This window comes from Labeo rohita, chromosome 12, assembly GCF_022985175.1.
Source record: "Labeo rohita strain BAU-BD-2019 chromosome 12, IGBB_LRoh.1.0, whole genome shotgun sequence".
Taxonomy (NCBI): Eukaryota; Metazoa; Chordata; class Actinopteri; order Cypriniformes; family Cyprinidae; genus Labeo; species Labeo rohita.
The window spans coordinates 25,140,698-25,164,082 of record NC_066880.1 but is presented as its reverse complement, the minus strand read 5'-3'; the positions used below and the strand labels follow the sequence as shown (position 1 = coordinate 25,164,082).

Sequence of the window (23,385 nt, the reverse complement as noted above, 5' to 3'; positions counted from 1 at the left end):
AACTCAAACCCAAAAACTTGTCAGATAAGAGGTGAGGTGAGCTAATTATAGACTAAAGACCCAGGTAAACAATGAATTAATCTTTTCTGTTTCTTATAGCATTATAGTTTTGTCTTGTTTGTAGTGTGATCAACGTTTGTGTAAGAAGTAGATGTGTTAGAAAAGTAACACATACCATTTTAATTATATTTTGCTAAAATGAACGAAATGACTCAATGCTGAGCGAGACTCAAAGGTCCGAGTCGGTGAAATGATCCGAACTTCCCATCACTACTACGAATCACGTCTAAGTTCATCATCTTTGTACTGAGTATGGCGAAAAACTCCATCCTATTTACTCCTACAACTTCAGAATCGTTCGACATTGCGTTCTTTGTTTATAGTCTTTGCGCGTTTGCTTTGTAAACACTGGGTCTGTAGTTCCGCGTGACCTTTCGATGTGATTCACTAGTACGTAGCGTCGTGAACGTGCATCCCAGAGCCTGTGCTACACAAGCTTTTGTGCTTAAAATGTTAAAAAAAAAAAATTGGCCGATCGTTTCACTAGATAAGACCCTTCTTCCTCAGCTGGGATCATTTAGATCCCTTTGAAGCTGCATTTAAACTACATTTTGGAAGTTCAAAATTGGGGCACCAATGAAGTCCATTATATGAAGAAAAATCCTGAAATGCTTTCCTCAAAAACCATAATTTCTTCACAACTGAAGACAGAACGACATGAACATCTTGGATGACAAGGGGGTGAGTAAATTATTTGTGAATTGTTGTTCTGGAAGTGGACTTCTCTAATTATTTCTAAAATGAGTTCACGTAGCTACTGAATGCGTGCATATTGTCTGTGGCCTAAGGGAGGATAAAGGCTGGGCCATAATTGGATGCGAGATGGGTTTCCAGAGTTGATGAAGTGGGGAATGTGGAAATTGAGCAATGACATGGCACTCCCTTAGTGTGGGCTCATGTGTTGGGTTAAGAGTGGCTGGTACTTGCTGACAGGTGAATGAGAGCCAGCCAGCGTAGAATGAAGAAATCTCACCTCCTAGTGGTGCTCGCATGATAACATTTGGCAGACAAGTATTTTTTCATACTTAAGAGATTAGTTCATGCAAAAATGAAAATCATTTACTCAGCCTCATGTAATTCCAAGCGATGACTTTGTTTTTTCTGTGAAAAGCAAATGAAAAACAAGTAAAAAATTCAGAGGAGCAACATATGACTTGGACAGTGTATTCATCACTTTGTCATATATATTAATATTTATTTTATTTTTATTAATTCATACCTAATGATGTAGAATCCACTTTCTTTACAGATAAATTGTACTTCCATGAACCTACATGTGATTTTCTTGTTCCTTTTCTGCAGGTGTCCATAGCCGGCCAGCCAGGGGGAGTGGAGGCCGCCAGAGCCCGAATTCGGGTAAATAAACATTCATAATATAATTACGATCGTCTGTGTTTTTCTGCGATAAAGGCAGGAAGTTAAGTGGGAGTCTGTTATTTATCTTGAGGAAGTTGACAGGTAAAGGGGGTGTTACCATAAATGATTTTTTGCATGAGATAAACACATTCCTTAGCATCCCAGCGGTCATCCCAGCAACACAACAAGCAGCATTCATCTTTTGCTTGGTGTTTCTAGTGGTGCTTGAATCAGAACTGCTGCCCTCTGTTGGTATTTTACGATCATTACAGCCACTTCGATCCATTTCAATGGCATAAACACCTTCCTTTCACACAAAAAGCCTTTTAATAGGATAAAACATGAGGAATCGGAAGATTGTAAGAAGCTTTTGACACTCAAGGTCTTAGGTCTCAGCTTTAATAATGGCTTGATGCAAAACACATGGTGCCAATTGAAGTTGGTTTGAAACTGCAGTCTTAGTAATATCTTGACTGTTTGGCCGGGTGTCGCCTGCGCGCTCCTGCTTCGTCCAGACTCTCTCCTCAGATTTCACCAGCGCCAGGGCTCTGCGCACGTGCTTCCTCCTCAGAGAGAACCAAGAAAAACAAGCCAAAGCATTCGAGCACAGCAGGCTCCCTTAGTGTTTGCACAAAGACCGAGCCTCAATTAACTCGAGGACGTTCTACACCAAAAACTATCATAAGCCTTCACTATTGTTTCACAAAGCAATTTGTATAAAATGAGTACCTTTTAAAAAGCCAGGCTGCTCCATTTTTCATGTCCAAAGCATATAAAGTTCTGTGGGTGAAATGTACATTCGAGGGAAGGATGTTAGTGGGGCAGCCGCACTTTTTCTCGTACTCGTTCGCGTGACCAGAACTGCTGGGAATTCTTCTCTTGACCACCTAATCATCTCCACTTTTTCCTCTTTTCTCTCTTCAAAAGATCTTCACCCACAGTCGTTTTGATGCTTTATTATGCCGTTACACCCATGTGAATGGTATAGCGCGAGCATAATTCTCATACTTAACCTCAAGTCAAGTTTTCAGTCTCTTTTCAGGCCAACTGAGATTGTTGCGGTAAAGTTAGTATGCAAATTAAGGTATTTTAAAAGTCCAGGAAACCGAAAGTTAAAAGGTAAAACAAATCCGTAGAGCAGTTTAACCCAAATCTTATAAAGAGATAGGATCACATTATGAGTAAATGATGACAGAAGTTTTATTTTTGGATCTTTTTATTGTTATGTTGTACAAAGGTCAAGGATTAATAACAGCATCCAAAATAAAGAAAAGAAAAAATCTTTTAACATTTTTTTATTTAATTACATTTGTGATGGTTTTAATCAAATGTTATGCCATGTTCACGAAAAGCTTCAAAGTAAATGACTCTAAAATTACTCTAATACATAAAAGGTGCATATTATATATAAGTAACATATTTCAGTATACACATCTTAATTATTAATTAAAAATAATAATGATATATTTTTCTTGCTTGCAGTGTTGTTTTATTTATTTTTTCATTTTTTTAATATACACTACTAATCAAACGTTTTTAAACAGTAAGACTTGTAATGTTTTTTTAAAGAAGTCTCTTCTGCTCACCAAGCCTGCATTTATTTGACCCAAAATACAGCAAAAGTAATTTTTTACTATTAAGTAATAATTTACTATTTACCATTTAAAATACTCTGTTTGAATATATTTAAAAATGTAATTTATTCCTGTCATCAAAGCTAAATTTTCCACATCATTACTTCTGTCTTCAGTGTCACATGATCCTTCAAAAATCATTCTAATATGTTCATTTGCTGTCCAAGAAACATTCATTTATTGTTATTATTATTATTATTATTATTATTATTATTATTATTATTATAAATATTTAAAACTATTAAGTACATTTTTTCAGGATTCTTGGACGTATAGAAAGATTTAAAGATCAGCATTTATCTGAAATAAAAACTTTTGTAACATTATATCATTCAAAAGCTTGGAGTAAGTATAGTTTTTTTGGAAAGAAATTATATAAATGAATTTTATTTTATTATAAGTTGATCAAAAGTGATGATAAAGACTTTTATAATTTATAATGTTACAAAAGATTCTATTTCAGAGAAATGCTGTTCTTCTGAATTTTTTATTCATCAAAGAAACCTGAAAAAAATCTACTCAGCTTTTCAACATAACAATAATAATAATAATAATGATGCATGTTTTTGAGCAAATCAGAATACTAGAATGATTTCTGAAGGATCATGTGACTGGAGTAATGATGCTAAAAGCTTTTTTTTACCGTTTTGCTGTACTGTGGATCAAATAAATGCAAGCTTGGTGAGCAGAGGAGACTTCTTTAAAAAAAACAACAAAAATCTTAAAACGTTTGACTGGTAGTGTATATCATAAAAGAATTAATTTGAAAGAGAATTAATCTGAAAAACAAATACATTTTAGGGAATTGCACCACCACATTACATTTTACAACCTGAACTAACCTCATCATAAAAAAGGTCAAATTATTATTATGCTGAACACCAATGAGGATATTCTGAAGAACAGTTGATGATAACCATTGACTTTCATATTATGGAAAAAAATACAATGTAAGGTAATGGTTACCGTCAACTGTTCTTCAAACAGTTGGAAAGACATGAGTAAACGATGACAGAATTTTCATTTTTGGGTGAACTATTCCTTTAAGCAAGATTTGTAATATCAGGACACTGTTATGGCCCCAAATAACTGGCGAAATTTTGTTTTATTCCAAAAATTTAAAACATCATCATAGAAAAGTTGTATTCAAACATTGCGCATCATGTCATTGACCCACAAGCAAAATGTTTGTATTACATGTTTGTGTGTGAGACCCTCCATGTTTGGCCATGACCCAACACTTGATGCTTGAGCGATTAGCCAGTTTAAAGTTTAGCCTTGCTGTCACAGATGAGCTGAGTTCATTTCAGTGGAATGATCCACAGAGGATCTTTCTCGCTCTTCGGATGCATGTTGTCTGTAAAAACAGAGAGCAAATACAAAAGTTACTGATTGCACAGAAGGTCAGAGGAAAACTCAGACATCTTGTTTGTAAAAGATCAGAATACAGCACTCCCTTCCAAATACCTTATTAACAATAAGCAAAACAAAAGCACAGGAGGTTTTAGTTTGGAAAGCTCCACTCATAGCCGAAGCATAAGCCTTTGGTTAAAAATAACCATGGTTATGGTCTTAATAACTCAAGAATGAGGAGAACCATTAACAAAGATGAATGATTGGAATTCCAAAGCTCGCTTCATGACGGATGCCCTGTTCCCAGCTAAAGTTAAACCTAATAAACATCTCCTTTTCTAAAGGGAGAGTGACTGTCCCGACCACATCTAAAGGGGCAGAGAATGTCTTTCATTTTGGCCTCTGGTACAGAACACAAGGGTGAGCTGAGCCCCCAAAGCATATGGGACTGATCAGAGCTGCATTTTTAAGGCTTGGCCCATTCATTCTGTTTACCAATTTAGTTTGGTAAGGCACTGTTTGCTGGGCTCTTGATGACCCTAAATCACAGTAGAATGATGGGAAATATTTGCTTATTCTGCTTTGTTTCTGAAGACTTAATGGCTTGAATGTCTGCCAAATGCCCTGGTAGCAGTAACTGTAATTTTGACCAGCATTCATTCAGCGTAAACCATGTTGTTTACATTTAAAGCCAAGTGCGTATACTATCTTGTCGCCCTGTGCACAGAGTTTCTTGTTTCCCGTTATCAAAATCATTATGTGCACAACTAATTGTAGACTGTGTGCATCTGTTACAGCCACTCTCTTCCTCAACTGTGGCTATAGTCACGAAATTGCATTCTTGCTCACAGCTAAACAGATGATTCTTAAAGCATTCAACCAAAAATGAATATTTGCAGAAAATGTATTTATCCTCAGGTCATGCTTCTTTCTTTATCGGAACAGATTTGGAGAAATTTAGCATTCACTTGCTCACCAGTGAGTCACTCTGCAGTGAATGGGTGCTGTTAGAATGAGTCCAAAAAATCAAAAGAAACCAGCCAAGTGTTAAAAACCATCTATAATATTCATATAAACACTTCCTCCAGTGGAAACAGTTCATCCCCTGTTGTTTTTTTTGTTTATAAACGGTGCTTCATTAAGGATAGAGCACTTGTATTTTAGCTGGAAGCAACAGTTTTAAGCTAAAAACGTCTTAATGGTGGATTTGTTTCTTACAGACATGCAATTTTTCACTTCAGGAGATGTTAATTGATGGACTCCGGTCGAGTGGATTACTTGTGGATTATTGTGATGTTTTTAACAGCTGTTTGGGCTCATATTCTGACAGCACCCTTTCACTGCAGATGACATGCATGATTTCACACATGCATTCAATCCAATTAAAGGAGAACTCCACTTCCAGAACACCAGTTTACAAATAATTTACTCACCCCCTTTGTCATCCAAGATGTTCATGTCTTTCTGTCTTCAGTTGTAAAGAAATTATGGTTTTTGAGGAAAGCATTTTGGGATTTTTCTCCATATAATGGACTTCAATTGTGCCCCCGGTTTTGAACTTCCAAAATGCAGTTTAAATGCAGCTTCAAAGGACTCTAAACGATCCCAGCCGAGTAAGAATGCGAAACGGTCATTTTTTTCAAAAAAAAAAAAAAAAAAATTATATACTTTTTAAGCACAAAAGCTCATGTAGCACTAGCTCTGGGATGCGCGTCCACAATGCTACATACTCATCGTCAGTGTACCTCGGCTCAAAAAGGTAGGATATGGCGAAAAACTCATCTCATTTTCTCCTACAACTTCAGAATCATCCGACATTGTTGCACCGTTTTGTTTGCAAACAGCGTTTGACTCACTTGCACTTCCTTAGTCTTTGTACGTTCGCTTTGTAAACACAGGGTCTGTAGTTCTGCCTGCGACGCTGGTGATTTTTCGACGTGTGGTATGTAGCGTCGTGGATGCGCATCCCAGAGCTAGTGCTACATGAGCTTTTGTGCTTAAAAAGTACACCTTTTTTTTTTTTTTTTTTAAATGGCCGATCGTTTCACTAAATAAGACCCTTCTTACTCGGCTGGGATCGTTTAGAGCCCTTTGAAGCTGCATTTTAACTACATTTTGAAAGTTCAAAATCGGGAGCAGAGTTGAAATCCATTATATGGAGAAAAATCTGATGAACATCCAGTGAACATCTTGGATGACAAGGGGGTGAGTAGATTATTTGTAAATTGTTGTTCTGGAAGTGGACTTCTCCTTTAAGTACACTTTTTTCACAAGGACTATCTTGGGCTGTTGCTCATGTGGGAGATGTGGGTTTGAATCAGTTTCTTGTTTACTCTATTCTCTTTATAATGACTATAATTCATAATGGATAATTCAGATTGCATTAACTGCTGGGTTTGTTGGTCTTCTTTTAGGAGCTACTCCCACTGGTGTTGATGTTTGAGCTGCCAGTCATAGTACAGCTGAACCCTGACCCCAGTTCTCCTGCCATCCAGCACATCTCCCAGACGTACAACATCTCCGTGGCCTTCAAACAGAGGTCCAGACTCTATGGAGCGACAGGAGTAGTGAGGGGCTCACAGAATAATGCTGCGGCGGTGAAGGTGAGACACTCACACACTCACATATGTGACCCTGGACCACAAAACCAGTCATAACTGTCTTTTTTTTTTTTCCCAAAAAAGCTTTTCCATTGACGTATGGTTTGTTAGGATAGGACAGTATTTGACTGAGATACAACTATTTGAAAATCTGGAATCTGAGGTTTCAAAAAAATATAAATATTGAGAAAATCACCTTTAAAGTTGTCCAAATTAAGTTTTTAGCAATGCGTATTACTAATCAAAAATTAAGCATCTGCTATCAGCCAAAATGAATTGAAGAATACTGGCATGTCATATATCGGCAAAAATCCAATATTGTGCATTCCTAAGTTAATACAATGATTCCATTACTTCTTCGTTTAAAGTTGTATTTTAAAATTTTAAAATATTGCTAATGTAACTCACTGTGTGCAGCTCTTTGGCACTACGAGAACATACTGTCTTGGTTTTAAAAATGTCTTTTAATTTTCTTTAAGTCTTTAATTTACCTATATAAAACCTGCAGTAACCCTGAATTTTGAAGGAATATTCCTATGGGGTAATATGTATGCAAAGCATTTTCTTCATCTAAAGAGAGCTTCATCCTCATTAGCTCCGGAGAAGATCACAGTAAATCCCCCCAGTGCACACCTACGCAACCTTTGATCTCTGTATGTCTGTGGTGTTTGCCGGTGGCACTGAACTCTTTATGTTGACTGCCGGCAACACTTCAGACTGAGCGTATAGTGTAGCAAACGCCTGTTATTCTGTCAAGGAGAATCTTCTTCCATTTCTGGTCTTGAGGTAGGGTCCAGGGCTGGAGCTGTCCTGTGGGCTGCTGGCTATGCCTGGTATGTGTAGAGAGCTGGAGTGAAGAGTTCCCTGCCAAAACCACCTACGAACACGGCCAGAAAGGAACCCCAAAAGAGCCCCTCTGCCTCTCCTCTCTTCCTTTAGTTTTATGGCACGCTGAAAGCAACTCCCCGATCTAGGCCATTCTCAGGGTTGTATATGCCAGATGGAAAAGCAAGAACATAAAGAGGGTCTTGTTTACTAAAACACGCTCCATTAGTGTCAGAAAGCACCAGTTGTATTGGTGGATCGTAACCAGGGTGGTTTTGATTGACAGGAATTTGAAAAAGCTGTCTGTGAGGTGTTCAAGGTTTCAGGGTCAGAAATGAACTTTTCTCTTTAGGGGAAATATTAGGGGAGTTATTTTTTTTACCATTTTACCTTTTATAATTACCTGATAAGATGTTCAGTTGAAGTCAAAAGTTTACATACACGTTGCAGAATCTGAAAAATATTAATTATTTTACCAAAATAAGTGAGATCATACAAAATGCATTTTATTTTTTATTTAGTACTAACCTGAATAATATATTTCACATAAAAGAGAGAATAATAGTTGAATTTATAAAAAATGACTTTGTTCAAAAGTTTACATACACTTGATTTGTTTTTGATCTGTTTTTTTCTTTCGTGATAGTTGTTCATGAGTCCCTTGTTTGTCCCGAACAGTTACACTGCCTGCTGTTCTTCAGAAAAGTCATTAAGGTCCCACAGACTCTTTGATTTTTCAGAATTTTTGTATGTTTGAAGCCTTTCCCACAATGACTGTATGATTTTGAGATCCATCTTTTCACAATGAGGACAAATGAGGGACTCATATGCAATTATTACAGAAGCTTCAAACGCTCACTAATGATCCAGAAGGAAAAACTATGCATTAAGAGCCAGGGGGTAAATTCTAAGGTCCTTTTGGAGAACATGTAAGTATCTTCTGTAGCTTCGGAAGGGCAGTACTAAATGAAAAAAAATATGATATGTCGGCAAAATAAGAAAAATGTGCACATCCTCATTCTGTTCAAAAGTTTACACTCCTGGCTCTTAATGCATGTTTTTTTTACTTCTGGAGCATCAGCTGTAATTCATTAGGATAACAACACAGCATTAAGAATCAAGTGTATCTAAACTTTTGAACAGGGTCATTTTCATAAATTCATCTATTATCTTCTCTTGTGGACTGTATGTAAATGTATTTTATGTGAAATATCTTACCCAGGTCAGTACTAAATAGAAATTACATGCATTTTGTATGATTCCTCTTATTCTGGTTAAATAATTAACAATTAACAATTAACAATAATTAACATTTTTGACTTCAACTGTATCTGTGTTGTCTTTTATGTGCTATTACTTCCATCAATAAGAACACTATAGATTGTTACCAATAAAATTTGATGCACAAAAGCCATCTTTACACTGCAAATGTGGCACAGAAGCTGCATCTAACATGCCATCATGTATTATAAAAACAAGCCGATCAATGGAAGCTAGTTTCTGCCACGGATATATATATATACCTTTCTTCTCAGAATTGTGAGTTTATGCAATTTAAAGACAAAAACCCATTAACTCTAAAATTAATATCTTGCAATTCTGACATTTATTAAGTTATAAACTTGCAGTTGTGAGTTAACATCTTACAATTAATCTTACAATTTTCAATAAATGGTAACATCTTAAAATATGACTTTTTTTCCCTGAATCGCAGTTTTGACCTGCGCATTTATATCTTGCAATTCTGAGAAAACTAAATAAATAATTTCAACTTTTTAACATCTAAAGTCATAATTGTGGCATATAAACTCGCAATTGCAAGAAATAAAGTCAGAACTGCAAGTCCAATTCTGATTAAAAAAAAGCTCACAATTCTGATATTTTCTTACAATTGCAAGTTTATACGACACAATTGCTACATGTAAACTCGCAATATCAAGAAAGAATTCTGAATTGTGAAATAAAAAGTCGCAGTTACCGTATTTATTTTTTATTCATGGGTGAAAACAAGTTTCCATAATAGTCTATAAACTCGCAATTGCAAGAAATAAAGTTGAAAAAAGCTTTTTTTCATTTTCGCATTTCATTTTGATTGTGACAGTTGTAATAGATTTAATAGCTTAATTATGCAGGGGCATTTTCTGCCACCTTATCTTGAATTCTGGAAGCAATATTGTTCACTTCAGTGGAATTTTTTTCTCCTAGTCCCCATTAATTTCCAACTTTGGTGTCGTTGCAGAGGGGCACAGCGGTGTTACTGGAGCACCTCGCAGGCAATCTGGCCAGTGCCATCACGGTCAGCACGCAGCTTGACATCGCGCCCCAGCACCACCTCTTTATGATGGGCCGCAACGGCAGCAACATCAAGCACATCATGCAGCGCACAGGAGCGCAGGTCCACTTCCCAGACCCCAACTGCCCGCAGAAGAAATCCACCGTCTACGTGCAGGGAACCATCGACTCTGTGTGTCTGGCTCGACAATACCTGATGGTAAGAGATCATTTTGTTCTTTATTTCTGTGTTTCACATCCTGCAGTGTTTGTGTTACCAATATGAATGACGCCTCAAATGATGCAGCTTGTTTAAGAAAAGTGTGCTGATTTTCCAAGAGCTTAGACTTGTTGGGCCAAAAAATGGGTGGAAAAACTGGAAAAAGTGCAATGAATCTTTTTACTGTTCTATTCTTGTTTTCCAGTAATAGGGTCAATGACATAATGCTCATTTTGTTTGTCATGATCTTTTGGACAAGAATTTATTGCAAATGTTGTCAAGCAGAATTTTGCACGAACAAGCATTGGTTATCTTTAGAAAATGTGAAGCTTTAGTTTTTCTATACTCTCATCTAATCTCATCTCCTCTTCCCTCGAGCTATCACACAAATAGTGACACTGGTTTGTCTCATTATGTGGTAGTCCTTTTCAAATTAATGGTCTCCAACCAACACAGAAGAATATTAAACTGACAAAGGCAGGGGCACCAGAAGAAAAGCACAGTTCTTTTGAGGAACACACAAGTGGAGAGCATTCCCTCACTCTGAAAGCAAAATAATTAGCCCTCCACCACACTGCGGTCCTCTCTGGAGACAGTTATCGTCCCGTCTGTCCCAGCAAGTACTGATTTAAATGCTCTGCTGGAGGCCGAGGGAAGAGACAGTACTCAAAAATAATTTATTCACAGTTTTTGGCTCAATTTAGATCCATTAAGGACATTTTTAGCATTCAGAAATAAGGCTGTCATAGCAGGCATCCCACCACACAATCTAGTCTCTAGAAATTTTCCTGCATATGTAGCAGTTTTTTCACTGCCTGCTGAGTTAGCTGTGTCAGGAGAGGAAAAAGAAGGTCAAGGCCCAGTAAATGAAAGCCTTACGCCTGGAGTACCTGCTGCTGTTTTTCTTTTCAACATGAGAAGTAGGTGATGGATCACTGCTGAATAACTGTAGCTTTGCTGCTTTAGGACCGAGGCCAACGGCGTCCTTGAAACACTTAAAGTTTGACTGTATGAATGATTTACAACGGCGTAGAAAAACTGTGTTCATTTCTTTTTTTCTTGCTTTCTTCCTCGTGCTTTCCGCAGGGCTGCCTGCCACTGGTGCTGATGTTTGATATCAAAGAGGACATCGAGGTGGAACCGCAGTGGATTACTTCCCTAATGGAGCAGCTTGATGTGTTCATTAGTGTCAAACCCAAACCCAAGCAACCCAGCAAGGTTTGCACACTCACAGACTTAAACTCAAAGATCTTTACATGACCTTTCTGAGCCTTTCTCAGATCTTACTTTTTGTGTTTGAGCCATTTTTGCAATGACTTTTAATGAACTAGTTTCAAGGGGATTTTTAGAGAATATGTGGACTAGTGTCTGTAAGTATTAATCTGAAAAATACTACTTAAATAGGAATTCAATTAAATAAAATATGAAGAAACAGACAAAAATATGTAACTTAATGTAATGATACTACTACTAATAGTAATAAAATTATTATCAAAACATAATTTGTTAACAAATACACTACCAGTCAAAAGTTTTTAGACAGTAAGATGAGTCTCTTCTCTCTTTTCATTCTCCTGCATTTATTTTAATCCAAAATACAGTAATAGCACTAACATTGTAAAAAATATTTTTACTATTAAAATAACTTATTTTATAGAAATTAATAATTTTATTTAGCAAGCATGCTTTAAGTTGTTAAAAAGTGATGATAAAGATATGTATAATGTTACAAAAGATTTTTATTTCAGATAATTGCTGTTCTTCTGAACTTTCTATTCATCAAAGAAACCTAAAAAAAAACAATTTTGGCTGTTTTAATAATAGTAATATTAATGATAAATGTTTTTGAGCAGCAAATCAGAATAATAGAATGATTTCTGAAGGATCATGTGAATGGAGTAATGATGCAGCTTGAAATCAAAGGAATAACATTACATTTTAAAATATATTCAAATAGAAAACAGTAGTTTTAAATAGTAAAAATATTTTAATTGACTGGTAGTGTAAATACACAGCACAATATTTCTGAAAAAAAATGTAGATAAATAAATACATATTTATAAAAATCAATTAATTTTTAATTTAACCATTAAATCAGAGTTTAGAAAAATTTAAACAGCAAAAAAATGGAGTCCCGAAAAATTAAAAACGGGAAAAAATGGAATTTGGAAAAAAAATAAAACAGATTTTGAGAAAAAATAAAACGTATTTCATAGAGCCCTAAGTGAAAAAAAAAATATTATCATGCATTATTCATTACATTAATCAAAAGTGACAGTAAAGACATTTTTAATCTTACGAAAGTTTTCTATTTAAAACGAATGCTGTTCTTTTGAACATTCGGTTCATCAAAGAATCCTGTAAAAAAAAGTATCACAGTTTCCTAACTATAAAGCAGCATATTCAACACTCATAATCATCATAAATGTGTCTTCAGCAACAAATCAGCATATTAAAATGATTTCTGAAGGATCAGGTGACACTGAAAACTAGAGTAATGATGCTGAAAATGTTTATTTTAAGTTGTAATTTACTGTCTTAAAATATTACTGTTTTGACTATATTTTTAATCAAATAAATGCATTTTTGGTGAGCATAAGAAATTTCAGAAACATTCAAAAAAATAGTAGTCCCAGTAGTGTAATATAAAAAACATTCATACATTTTTGAGCATGCATTAAGCGTCCAGATTTTTGATGCCACCATGTAAGACACCTTGTATCCTCAGATCAAGCATTAAGGCCTTGTTCTTTCAAAGGCTTAAAATTAAGACGCCTAGTCTTGTAAAAGTAATGTATGGAACGTATAGGATTTGCGGGTGGCTTACTAGCAGGATGTGGAAACTGGGAACGCTTCACATCCTTGGTCACGGTCAAGGGTGAAATCCTATCCTGTGTTTTAGGCTGAATGTCTTAGTTTAAACCTCTGTTTTTCCATTTCTGTGATTTGTGTTGATGCCTCTGGCTTCTCTTCTTTCACTCTGCTAATAGTTTGCTACAGTAGCAGCCTTGACTAATATATACAGCACATATGCTAAGACGGAAGTACTGTATATACTACCATTTGAGAGGGGAAATGTGTAGAATTTCAGTACATTCACAGAAAACCTCACTCAGATTCATTTCAGTTCAGCAAGTTCGCTACTAATAGGTCTTTTTAACCTCAGACTCGTATTCCAAAATTTAAAAGGATCATGAGAATTTTGAAATAAAAGAATTTGAAGAAGGAAAGAACGAACTTCCTTGATCAAAGACCATCTATTGAGTCCAAGCAGCACAACTGACAGATTTTTATCGTTAAAGTTACTGTCCTTGGTGTGAACGAACCTTTGCTGTCTTCATGACAATGAATTGTTCTGGTGTTGATAAAACTTGTTCTGCTGGACTCTGCTGTTGTTGTTTTTGGAATAACACCAAACAAACACTGTACTAATAAAATATAGCACCTACTAGTGGACCGGAGCTGATTTCTAAACTCAAAATCTCTTTTTCTCTTGGCTGTCAGTCAGTGATAGTGAAGAGTGTGGAGAGGAACGCTCTGAACATGTATGAGGCTAGGCGTTACCTGTTGGGTTTGGAGAACAGCGGCGTATCTGTCCCCACCAGCAGCATGACCACCAGTAACAGCAGCAGTCCTCCGTCCGCCCCTGCTCCTCCTCCACCTCTCAGCTGCCCCGTTGGCCTCGACATCCTGGCCTCTGCCAGCCTCGGCCTCACCAGCCTGGGTAAGACAACAGTACATTTTCTAAAGATCTTCTGGCGGCTATAGAAGTACTTTTAGTCTTCTAATCGACTTGAGTTTAATTAAATCTGATTCGATTTTCATGATTCAGTTTTTTTGTGGACTGAGTATACTTTACAGTATTCAAAAGTTTAAAATACAGGGGTGTGGAAACAATACAAAAAAGCAAGGGAGAAATTATTGTCAGCTTGAGTTGTGAATATTAATGAGGTTATGTAACATACTCTCAGTAGTCCTAATTGTTCTGCTGAAAGGCATGTAAGTGGGTGCAGCATATAACAGGATTACCACTTCCACTTACTATGCCGTTGCTTGTTCTGTCGATTAAACCAGCTGGCTTTCTGCATGGTCCCAGCTAAAATGTGACTAAAATTTAGCGAGAAGTCTAAATAATTAAAATTAGATTAAAGGAGAACTCCACTTGCAGAACAACATTTTACAAATAATTTACTCACCCCCTTGTCATCCAAGATGTTCATGTCTTTCTGTCTTCAGTCGTGAAGAAATTATGTTTTTTGAGGAAAGCATTTTAGAATTTTTCTCCATATAATGGACTTGATTGGTGCCCCGATTTTGAACTTCCAAAATGCAGTTTTAAATGCAGCTTCAAAGGGCTCTAAACGATCCCAGCCGAGGTAGAAGGGTCTTATTTAGCGAAACGATTGGTCATTTTTTTTTGGAAAATAAAAATTTGTATACTTTAAGCACAAAAGCTTGTATAGCACAGGCTCTGGGATGCGCGTCCATGGGTCGTTAACCTAACCCTAACACTAGCTAAATAAGCACTAAAACAGCTAAATAAGATGTACTGCTGAAAATGTACTCACCCTCAGGCCAGCCGAGATGTAGATGAATGTGTTTCTTTATCAGAACAGAATAAAGAAATTTATCTTTACACCACTTGCACAACAATTGATCCTCTGCAGTGAATGGGTGCCGTCATAATGAGAGTCCAAACAGCTGATAAAAACATCACAATAATCCACAAGTAATCCACACCACTTCAGTCCATCAATTAACATCTTGTGAATTAAAGTGCTGCATATTTGTAAGAAACAAATCAGCTGTTTGGACTCTAATTCTGATGGCACCCATTCACTGATTAGCAAGTAATGTAATGCAAAATTTTTACAAATATGTTCTGATTAAGAAAAAAAACTCTCATTCATCTAAGACAATTTAAGAGTAAGTGAATTTTCCACAGTTGTCAAATTTGCCAAATGTTCATGATATGTCTTATGCTGAAATTTTGTTTATGGATTATTGTCTCATTTTTTTGTATGACTTATAGGTCTTCTGGGACCTACAACAGCCTCCATGACAGGACCCTCCACCAACTCCCTTCTCAACGCTCTCAACAGCTCCATCAGCCCATTACAGACGTCCACCTCTGGAACACCCAGCCCCAATCTCTGGCCTAACTCACTGGCCAGTCCTGCCAGCACTCCAGGTAAAGAGATGACTGACAGTCCTCCTCCACAAACATACACACTCGGTATAAGGTTAACTTTGCATTCACAATATACCTGAACTTGAAAGTGGATGCCTTTAGTTGTGAAAGGGTCTCAGTCCACTTTACATTTTATTTTATTTTATTTTATTTTACAATAAGCATGTCTCTCCAGTGTCTCAGTTCACTTTACATTTACATTATTGTTATTTAGATCCCAGTCTTTGATTGTATTTTATTTTATTTATTGTTTAAATTATTGTATTATGCTGGAAATTTATTAACGATAGGAATGTCTAGACTCTCAGTCCACTTTACATTCATACTGTTGTCATTTAAAACTCAATCCATTTTATTTTATTGTATTTTATTTTATTTATTTAATGTTGGGATTTTATTACATAATAGGAATGTTTCACTATAGTCTCAGTGCACTTTACAATCATATTAATGTTATTTAGATTCCAGTCTATTTTATTATTTTAATTTTATTTTATTTTATTACATTATTTTATTTTATATTGGGATTTTGATACACAATAGGAATGTTTCATTAGCGTCTCAGTCCACTTTACAATCATACTGATGTTATTTAGATCCCAGTCTATTTTATTTTATTTTATTTTGTTTATTTTATTACATTATTTTATTATGTTGGGATTTTATTATACAATAGGAATATTTGTCTAGAGTCTCAGTTCACTTTACCATCATATTGTTGTTATTAGGATCCCTCTCTATTTTATTTTATTTTATTTTTTTTTTTTTATTTAGATCTCAGTCTATTTTGTTTTGTTTTGTTTTATTTTATTATGTTGGGATTTTATTATACAATAGGAAAGTTTCTCTAGAGTCTCAGTCCACTTTATATTCACATTGTTGTTTTTAGAAGGCAGTCTAGTCTATTCTATTCTGTTCTATTCTATTCTATTATATCATAGTACAATAGTAAAATATCTTTTTATTTTACAATGGTAAAATATGTCTTACAATCCAAACTCGATAATCATTTTTTCTTAGGTTTCTCATCACCCTTGATGATCCACCCAGCCACCCAGGCCACTCTAACCAGCATCTTGCTGTCAGGGGTGCCAGGCTACACCCAGAACACTCCGTCCCCTCCGCCTGGTCTCGCCCCCATAGACGCCCAAGTCAATGGAGTGTCAGACTGCAGTAAAGCTGTGTCCCCCCTTAGTAGCAAAGTGTGTCTTATTTCACCATCACAAGATGATATATAGTTATACTAAAAAGCTGTCCTGTATGTCTCTCATAGTTAGTCTCTTCAACTGTCTCTTGACCAGAATGTTGTGTGCATGTGTGTTGTGTAGCAGCCCAGCACCATGTACAGCAGAATGTCTGCAGCGTCTCTGGCAGATAAAGTTCTGACCGCAGCTCATGGCGACTCAGTGCAGGAAGCCAGTCCCCACTGCCCTTCTGAACCGCTGTCCAGCAAGTCCAGCCAAGACCAAGGTCTGGATTACCCACAGCTTCTCATTATATCCTCATTACAAGATGCATTTCTCTGCACTGTGAAGTAATTTTGACTTTTTTTCTTTCAGTGTTTATTTTTTCATAAAAAATAAACTGCTTAAAGGGATAGTTCACCCAAAAATGAAAATTACCCCATGATTTACTCACCTTCAAGCCATCCAAGGTGTATAAGACATTCATTTTTCAAACAAATACAATCTGAGTTATATTAAAAAAATGTCCTAGCTCTTCCAAGCTTTTTAATGGAAGTGAATGGCTGTTGAGATTTTGAAGTCCAATAAAGTGCATCCATTCATCCATCATGAAAAGTACTCCACACGGATGCGGGGGGTTAATAAAGGCTTTCTGAAGTGAAGCATCCGTTTGTGTAAGAAAAATATCCATATTTACAACTTTATAAACCGTAGTGTGTAGCTTCCACTTTGTTGTGAAAGGACATACGACAGTTAGCAGAACCTGGAGATTACGGTTTATAAAGTTGTAAATATGGATATTTTTCTTATACAAACTCATAACTTCACAAGGCCTTTATTAACCTCCCAGAGCCATGTGGAGTACTTTTTATAATAGATGGATGCACTTTATTGGACTTCTCAACACCCATTCACTTCCATTATAAAGATTGGAAGAGCCAGGACATTTTTTAATCTAACTCTGATTGTATTTGTCTGAAAGAAGAAATACATACACACCTAGGGTAAGTAAAGGGGTAATTTTCATTTTTGAGTGAACTATCCCTTTAATATCTCAGTTCACTTTACATTCATATATTGTTGTTGTTTTTTAAACCCAGTGCATTTTTTTCTTTATTTTATTATTTTGGAATTTTATTGTACAAAAGGAATGTTTCTGTTTCTTCTCATTTTGAATCCAGTCCAGTCCATTTAATTTAATTTAATTTAATTTAATTTTTTAAAATTTAATTTTACTTTGTCAGTTACTTTATTTCTATTATGTTTGAATTTTATAATACAATAGGAATGTTTCTCTAGAGTCTCAGTCCACTTTTTACATTTACACTGTTGTTATTTAGATCTTGTTCCATTTTATTTTATTTATTTATTTATTTATTATTATTATTATTATTATTATTATTATTATTATTATTATTATTATTTTCACTTTATTTTATGTTGGAATTCAGCAATAAAGCAGTTTGCCAATGGGACCAGAAAAATAAACTATTTGTAAGATACTAATATTAACAATTGTTAAATATACATATACACAATATCAGAATTTTGAGGTCAGTCATTTTTTAAAGAAATTAATGTTTCTATTCACATCAAATGTATAAAAAAGTGACAGTAAATACACTTATAATGTTACAAAATATTTAAAATAAATGATAATAACTGTTCTTTTGAGCTATTTATTTATCAAAGAATCATGCAAAAATGTTTCTGTTTACACAAACATACACAAAAATAGCAGCACAACTGTTTTCAACACTAGTTTTTAATTATATTTTAATCATTTTATTTTTTTATAGTTTTTTATTTATTAATTTTATTCTTGTTTTCTTTTCTCTTTTTTTTTTTTGCAATAAACGACTACAATCAGTCAAGTGTGATGGGATATTTGTCAGAATGTCAGAATTGAGTAATTTTATCTGGTAAATGCCAGCAAGCTTTATTTATACTGTAATGTATGCCATGTGAATCAACATTTCATGCATGCCACTCTCCAAGGCTACATTAATTGAAAGATATATTATACTCTCTTTTATTCTAGCCTAATGCAACCAGTGACATTCACCGCTGAATTATGCCAACCATTTGATTAGTACTTGAAACAACTCTTTGACCTTCTCAAGATTGAAAGCGAGAATTTATTGACTTTTGTCAGTCTAATTATGGAAAAACATAAACTCAGTTCCAAATTATTATACCATTCCTTCATGATCTCTGAACGGGGCATCTGTGGAAATACAAGGCCAAGGTTTTCCATGTTCCAGCATTGTTAAAGCTGTTTGAGTTGGCCTAATATCCATCTAGTCAGTGTGTTTTTGCTTTCAGATGAGGCGAAGTCAATTCAATCTTGTTATTGCTTAAAAGCAGTGAAGGTAAATGGTGTGCTGGATTCTCTGATGCAGAGTGCTGCAGGAGTACAATCTCAAACCGCTCAGCTAAAACGTTCAATATGAGGGCTTGAGGAAAGAATAACACCATTTCATCTATGTGTGTGTGTTTCAGGATCGGATACGTTTGTGGAGGTGGGCATGCCTCGAAGCCCCTCTCACTCGGGAAACAGCAATGAACTGAAGCAGATGTTGGCGTCTTGTAAGACGACGTCAGGAAAGAGGCAAGCCCTGGAGCTGCTACAGGGCACCAAGAACTCCCTCCTTCAGTACGAACAACACGCACAATCACTCAAAAGTCAATCACTAGTCAATGTTTGAGTTAGCCAAACAAATTTGTTCTGTTTATCTGTTCTTTTACCCATCTAGTTCAGACTGTCTGTTGTCAGACTCTGACTCCAGCGCCTCAGAGAGTCCGGTGGCTGATAAACGCGCTCCTGGCAGTGAAAGAGCAGCCGAACGGGCAGCTCAACAGAATTCAGACAGAATCCGCCTACCACCCCAATCCTCCTTCTCCAACATGCAGGTAATGAACTCTTCAAGTTACTTGTAAACTGAAATCATAGTGCTTCCCTTTAGTTCCAAAGACAATAATTGAATGAATAGAGCAGCCATCAATTTCACAATTAGTTTTCAGCGTTTCAGTAACATCCCTTATGGAAATAATACACTACCCGTCAAAAGTTTGGAATAATTTAGATTTCTTAAAGAGCATTCTAAATTAAATGTTAAAAGAGAAGTCCACTTCCAGAACAAAGATTTACAGATAATGTACTCACCCCCTTGTCATCCAAGATGTTCATGTCTTTCTTTCTTCAATGGTAAAGAAATTTTTGAGGAAAACATTTCAGCATTTTTCTCCATATAATGGAGTTAATATGGTGCCCAGAGTTTGAACTTCCAAAATGCAGTTTAAATGCAGCTTTAAATGATCCCAAATGTGGCTGTACATGATCCCAGCCAAGGTTATTTTCATATTTTCTTGTCTTGCTCTGCCTGAACTTTGTGTATTCTGGCTCAAGACAGTTAGGGTATGTCGAAAAACTCCAGTCATGTTTTCTCCCTAAACTTCAAAAATGATTTCAAAATCATCCTACATCGCTGCCGAAGTACCGACCCAGTCTCTGCAAAGTGAACATGCAAAGAAGATCAAGCACTCTTAACAAAAAAAGTAAAACAGCGATATGAGACGATTTTGAAGTTGAGTTTTCCACATACCATAACTGTTATGAACCAGAAAAAAACAGAGTTCATGGAAAGTAAGACAGAAGACATCAGTGTACTAGTAGTATACTTGTAAGTGTACTATTTCAATACTCCTTGGGACTGAATTGGCACACTTTCTAGTATATAAAAGTATATTATACTTAGTATTACAGTATAAAAAGTAGTAAACTTTGAGTACACAACTAGTTAACATCTATGCTTTTAGTTTGTACTGCAACTATACTAAAAGTATAGTCTCAGTAAACTACTAGATTAGTAGTTTTATACTGCAAGTATACTCTTACGTTTTCTTTAAGTGAACTTTACATCATACTTTAAGTATACTAATACGTCCATATTTAGGTTTTAATTGGTATATATTTTGTTATATGAATATCTGAACACACAAATAATCAAAAAAGAGCAGGGTATCAGCTTTTAAACGAAAACATTTCATTCTACCTTCATGCAAAAGAGCTAAAAAAAGTCTGAACTGGATTCAGAATGATAATCAAAAGTCGATCAACACCAAAGCTTGACAGTCATTATTACCCTTACCAAAAAGAAGTATACTTCAAGTTTATTTTATTAAGTATACTTAAGTTCAAGTATATTTTTAAGTATACTTTATGTAGTAAGTATACAAATATCAGTGTACTAGTAGTATACTTGTAAGTGTACTATTTCAGTACTCCTTGGGACTAAATTGGCCCACTTTCTAGTATATAAAAGTATACTTTTAAGTAAACTTTAAGTATAACAGAAGTAAACCTTGAGTACACAACTAGTTCACATCTATGTTTTCAGTTTGTACTGCAACTATACTAAATGTGAACTTATAGGTATACTGATAGTTTACTAATTAAATACTTTTTATGCATTGTTAGTACACTTTGAAGTATAGTCTCAGTAAATTACTAGTTTAATAGTTTTATACTGCAAGTATACTCGTAAGTGAACTTTACATATATCATACTTTAATTATACTACTATGTTCCTATTTAGGTATTAATTTGTATATATCTTGTTATATGAATATCTGAACATACAAAACATGAAAAGAAAGAACAGGGTATCTGCATGTAAACAAAAACATTTTATTCCAGCTTCATGCATTATTTTTTTATAAACACTTGAATGTTGCATAAATCAATAACATTTTGAACAAAACACAAAGAAGACTGTTCATGTTAATTAAAATTTAGATGGAGTTGATCAACACCCCAAAGCTTGACAGTCATTATTACCTCTTTATGGGTTGACATTTTATTCTATAACCTCGCACAGCTTTACGTATCTGATTTTGATGCTGTTTTATGTCTGACGATTGTGTTAGAATACATGTGGAAGCATTTTGTTTCTTCTACACTTGTGTTTTGGAAATTCTGTAGTGCCCCTAGCGTATAACAATGAAAACACAGATTCTCGGAGTACAAGTATAGCTCAAATATACTTATTCTAAGTATAAATCAAGTATACATAAATGTAATTTTAAGTATATTTCTGAGAAGTATACAGCACATTTCTGAGAAGAACATAAAAAGTATACTGAAAGCTTACTTTCCTGTTTTTTTTTTTTATTTTAAAAAAAGTATACTTGTAAGTATACTAATAGCATACTTGAATAAACTTCTTTTTCTTAAGGGTACCTCTTCATGGGTCAACATTTTATTCCATAACGTTACACAGGTTTGATGCTTTTTTTATGTTTTATGATCGTTAGATTACATGTGGTAGCATCTGTTGTTTCGGTTTCTTCTTCGCTTGTGTTTTGAAAATTCTGTACAGAAGATGTGTAATAGATGTGTATAGATGTGTAATGAAAACATGGATTCTCAAAGCACAAGTATAGCTTAAATATCTTAAGACTTTTTCTAAGTATAAGTCAAGTATACTTAAATGTCATTTTAAGTATATTTCTGATAAGTACATCAAGTATATTTCTGAGAAGTAGACTGAAAGTGTACTTTGCTATTTTTAGTTTAAAAGAAGTATACTAATTGCACACTTGAATAAACTTCTTTTTCATAAGGGTAGTTAGTCATGTTAGCACTCAGCTAATGTATCCAACATTTTTGTTTTATTAAGTGTTTACAGTTCAGCAGCTAAACTTGAGCTGTGGGCATGATTCACTAGCTCAATCATGTTGAATATGACGTTATTGGGGTCGCTTCAACCCGCGACATCAAAAACAACCGCAGACTTGGCAACACAGATGGTAGCACTCACTAACTTGCTCAAGTACTTCTCTCTGTTTTAATCACAACAGGCTTGGCCAGATGACCAAATTAGAGCAGAGTAGGCTTATGGAAGGGAGGGGTTTGCAGACATTTCGCTCAGAACCAGTGTTGCCAAGTCTGCGGTTTTCCTGCGGAATTGTGATACTTTAACACTGTTTCTGCGGGTTGTTTTTAATGTCTGCGGGTTGAATCGACCCCAATAACATCATATTTAGCCCCTAAAAAATGCGAATTTACCAGGGGAACCCCGACAAAAAAACATGTATTTTATCCCCCAAAACATGATTTTTAATGTGATTGGGCTAGTTTTGGGCTAGTTTTGAGTTGCAATTGGGTGGGTTTTGTTGTGAAAACCTGGCAACCCTACTCAAAACTGCTTGAACGAACCGTTTCGAAATCATGGATAAATGACTCTATGTATAAATGTATATTCTGTGTAAATTACAAAGTTTTCTGACCTTACAGAAATTTAAACCTGTTGTAGGGGACTCAAGACAATATTAGGACACTTTAAAAAAAAAAAAAAAACATAGGACCTGCTCTTTAATGTTTTTAAAGTCTCTTGCTCACCATTTATTTGTTCAAAAACTATAATATTGTGAAATATTATTGCAATTTAAAATAACCATTTTCTATTTGATTATATTTTAAAATGTACTTTATTCCTGTGATGCAATGCTGAATTTTTCAGCATCATTACTCCAGTCTTCAGTGTCACATGATCCTTCAGAAATAAATCTTTTATGTTGATTTGCTGCTCAATTATGATCAATAATTACTCATGATCAATTATTTTTAATGGCTTTTATCATTAGTGCTGGAAACGTTTTTCAGGATTCTGTGATATGATGTTCTAAG

The 23,385-nt window shown here is 35.2% G+C and overlaps 1 protein-coding gene across 2 annotated transcripts in view; it reads left to right on the top strand.

Moving 5' to 3' along the window:
• The window catches only part of bicc1b (BicC family RNA binding protein 1b), a 103,169-nt gene that overhangs the window by 67,571 nt on the left and 12,213 nt on the right, over nucleotides 1-23,385 (top strand). The window contains exons 6-15 of one of the 2 annotated variants that reach the window (XM_051124511.1): nucleotides 1,363-1,416; nucleotides 6,818-7,006; nucleotides 10,068-10,319; nucleotides 11,406-11,537; nucleotides 13,824-14,043; nucleotides 15,352-15,510; nucleotides 16,531-16,712; nucleotides 16,842-16,980; nucleotides 19,197-19,350; nucleotides 19,451-19,607. In XM_051124511.1, coding sequence (XP_050980468.1) covers nucleotides 1,363-1,416; nucleotides 6,818-7,006; nucleotides 10,068-10,319; nucleotides 11,406-11,537; nucleotides 13,824-14,043; nucleotides 15,352-15,510; nucleotides 16,531-16,712; nucleotides 16,842-16,980; nucleotides 19,197-19,350; nucleotides 19,451-19,607 — 1,638 coding nt within the window. Of the gene's footprint in view, nucleotides 1-1,362; nucleotides 1,417-6,817; nucleotides 7,007-10,067; nucleotides 10,320-11,405; nucleotides 11,538-13,823; nucleotides 14,044-15,351; nucleotides 15,511-16,530; nucleotides 16,713-16,838; nucleotides 16,981-19,196; nucleotides 19,351-19,450; nucleotides 19,608-23,385 lie in introns of both variants that reach the window. The other variant, XM_051124510.1, reaches the window with a different exon arrangement.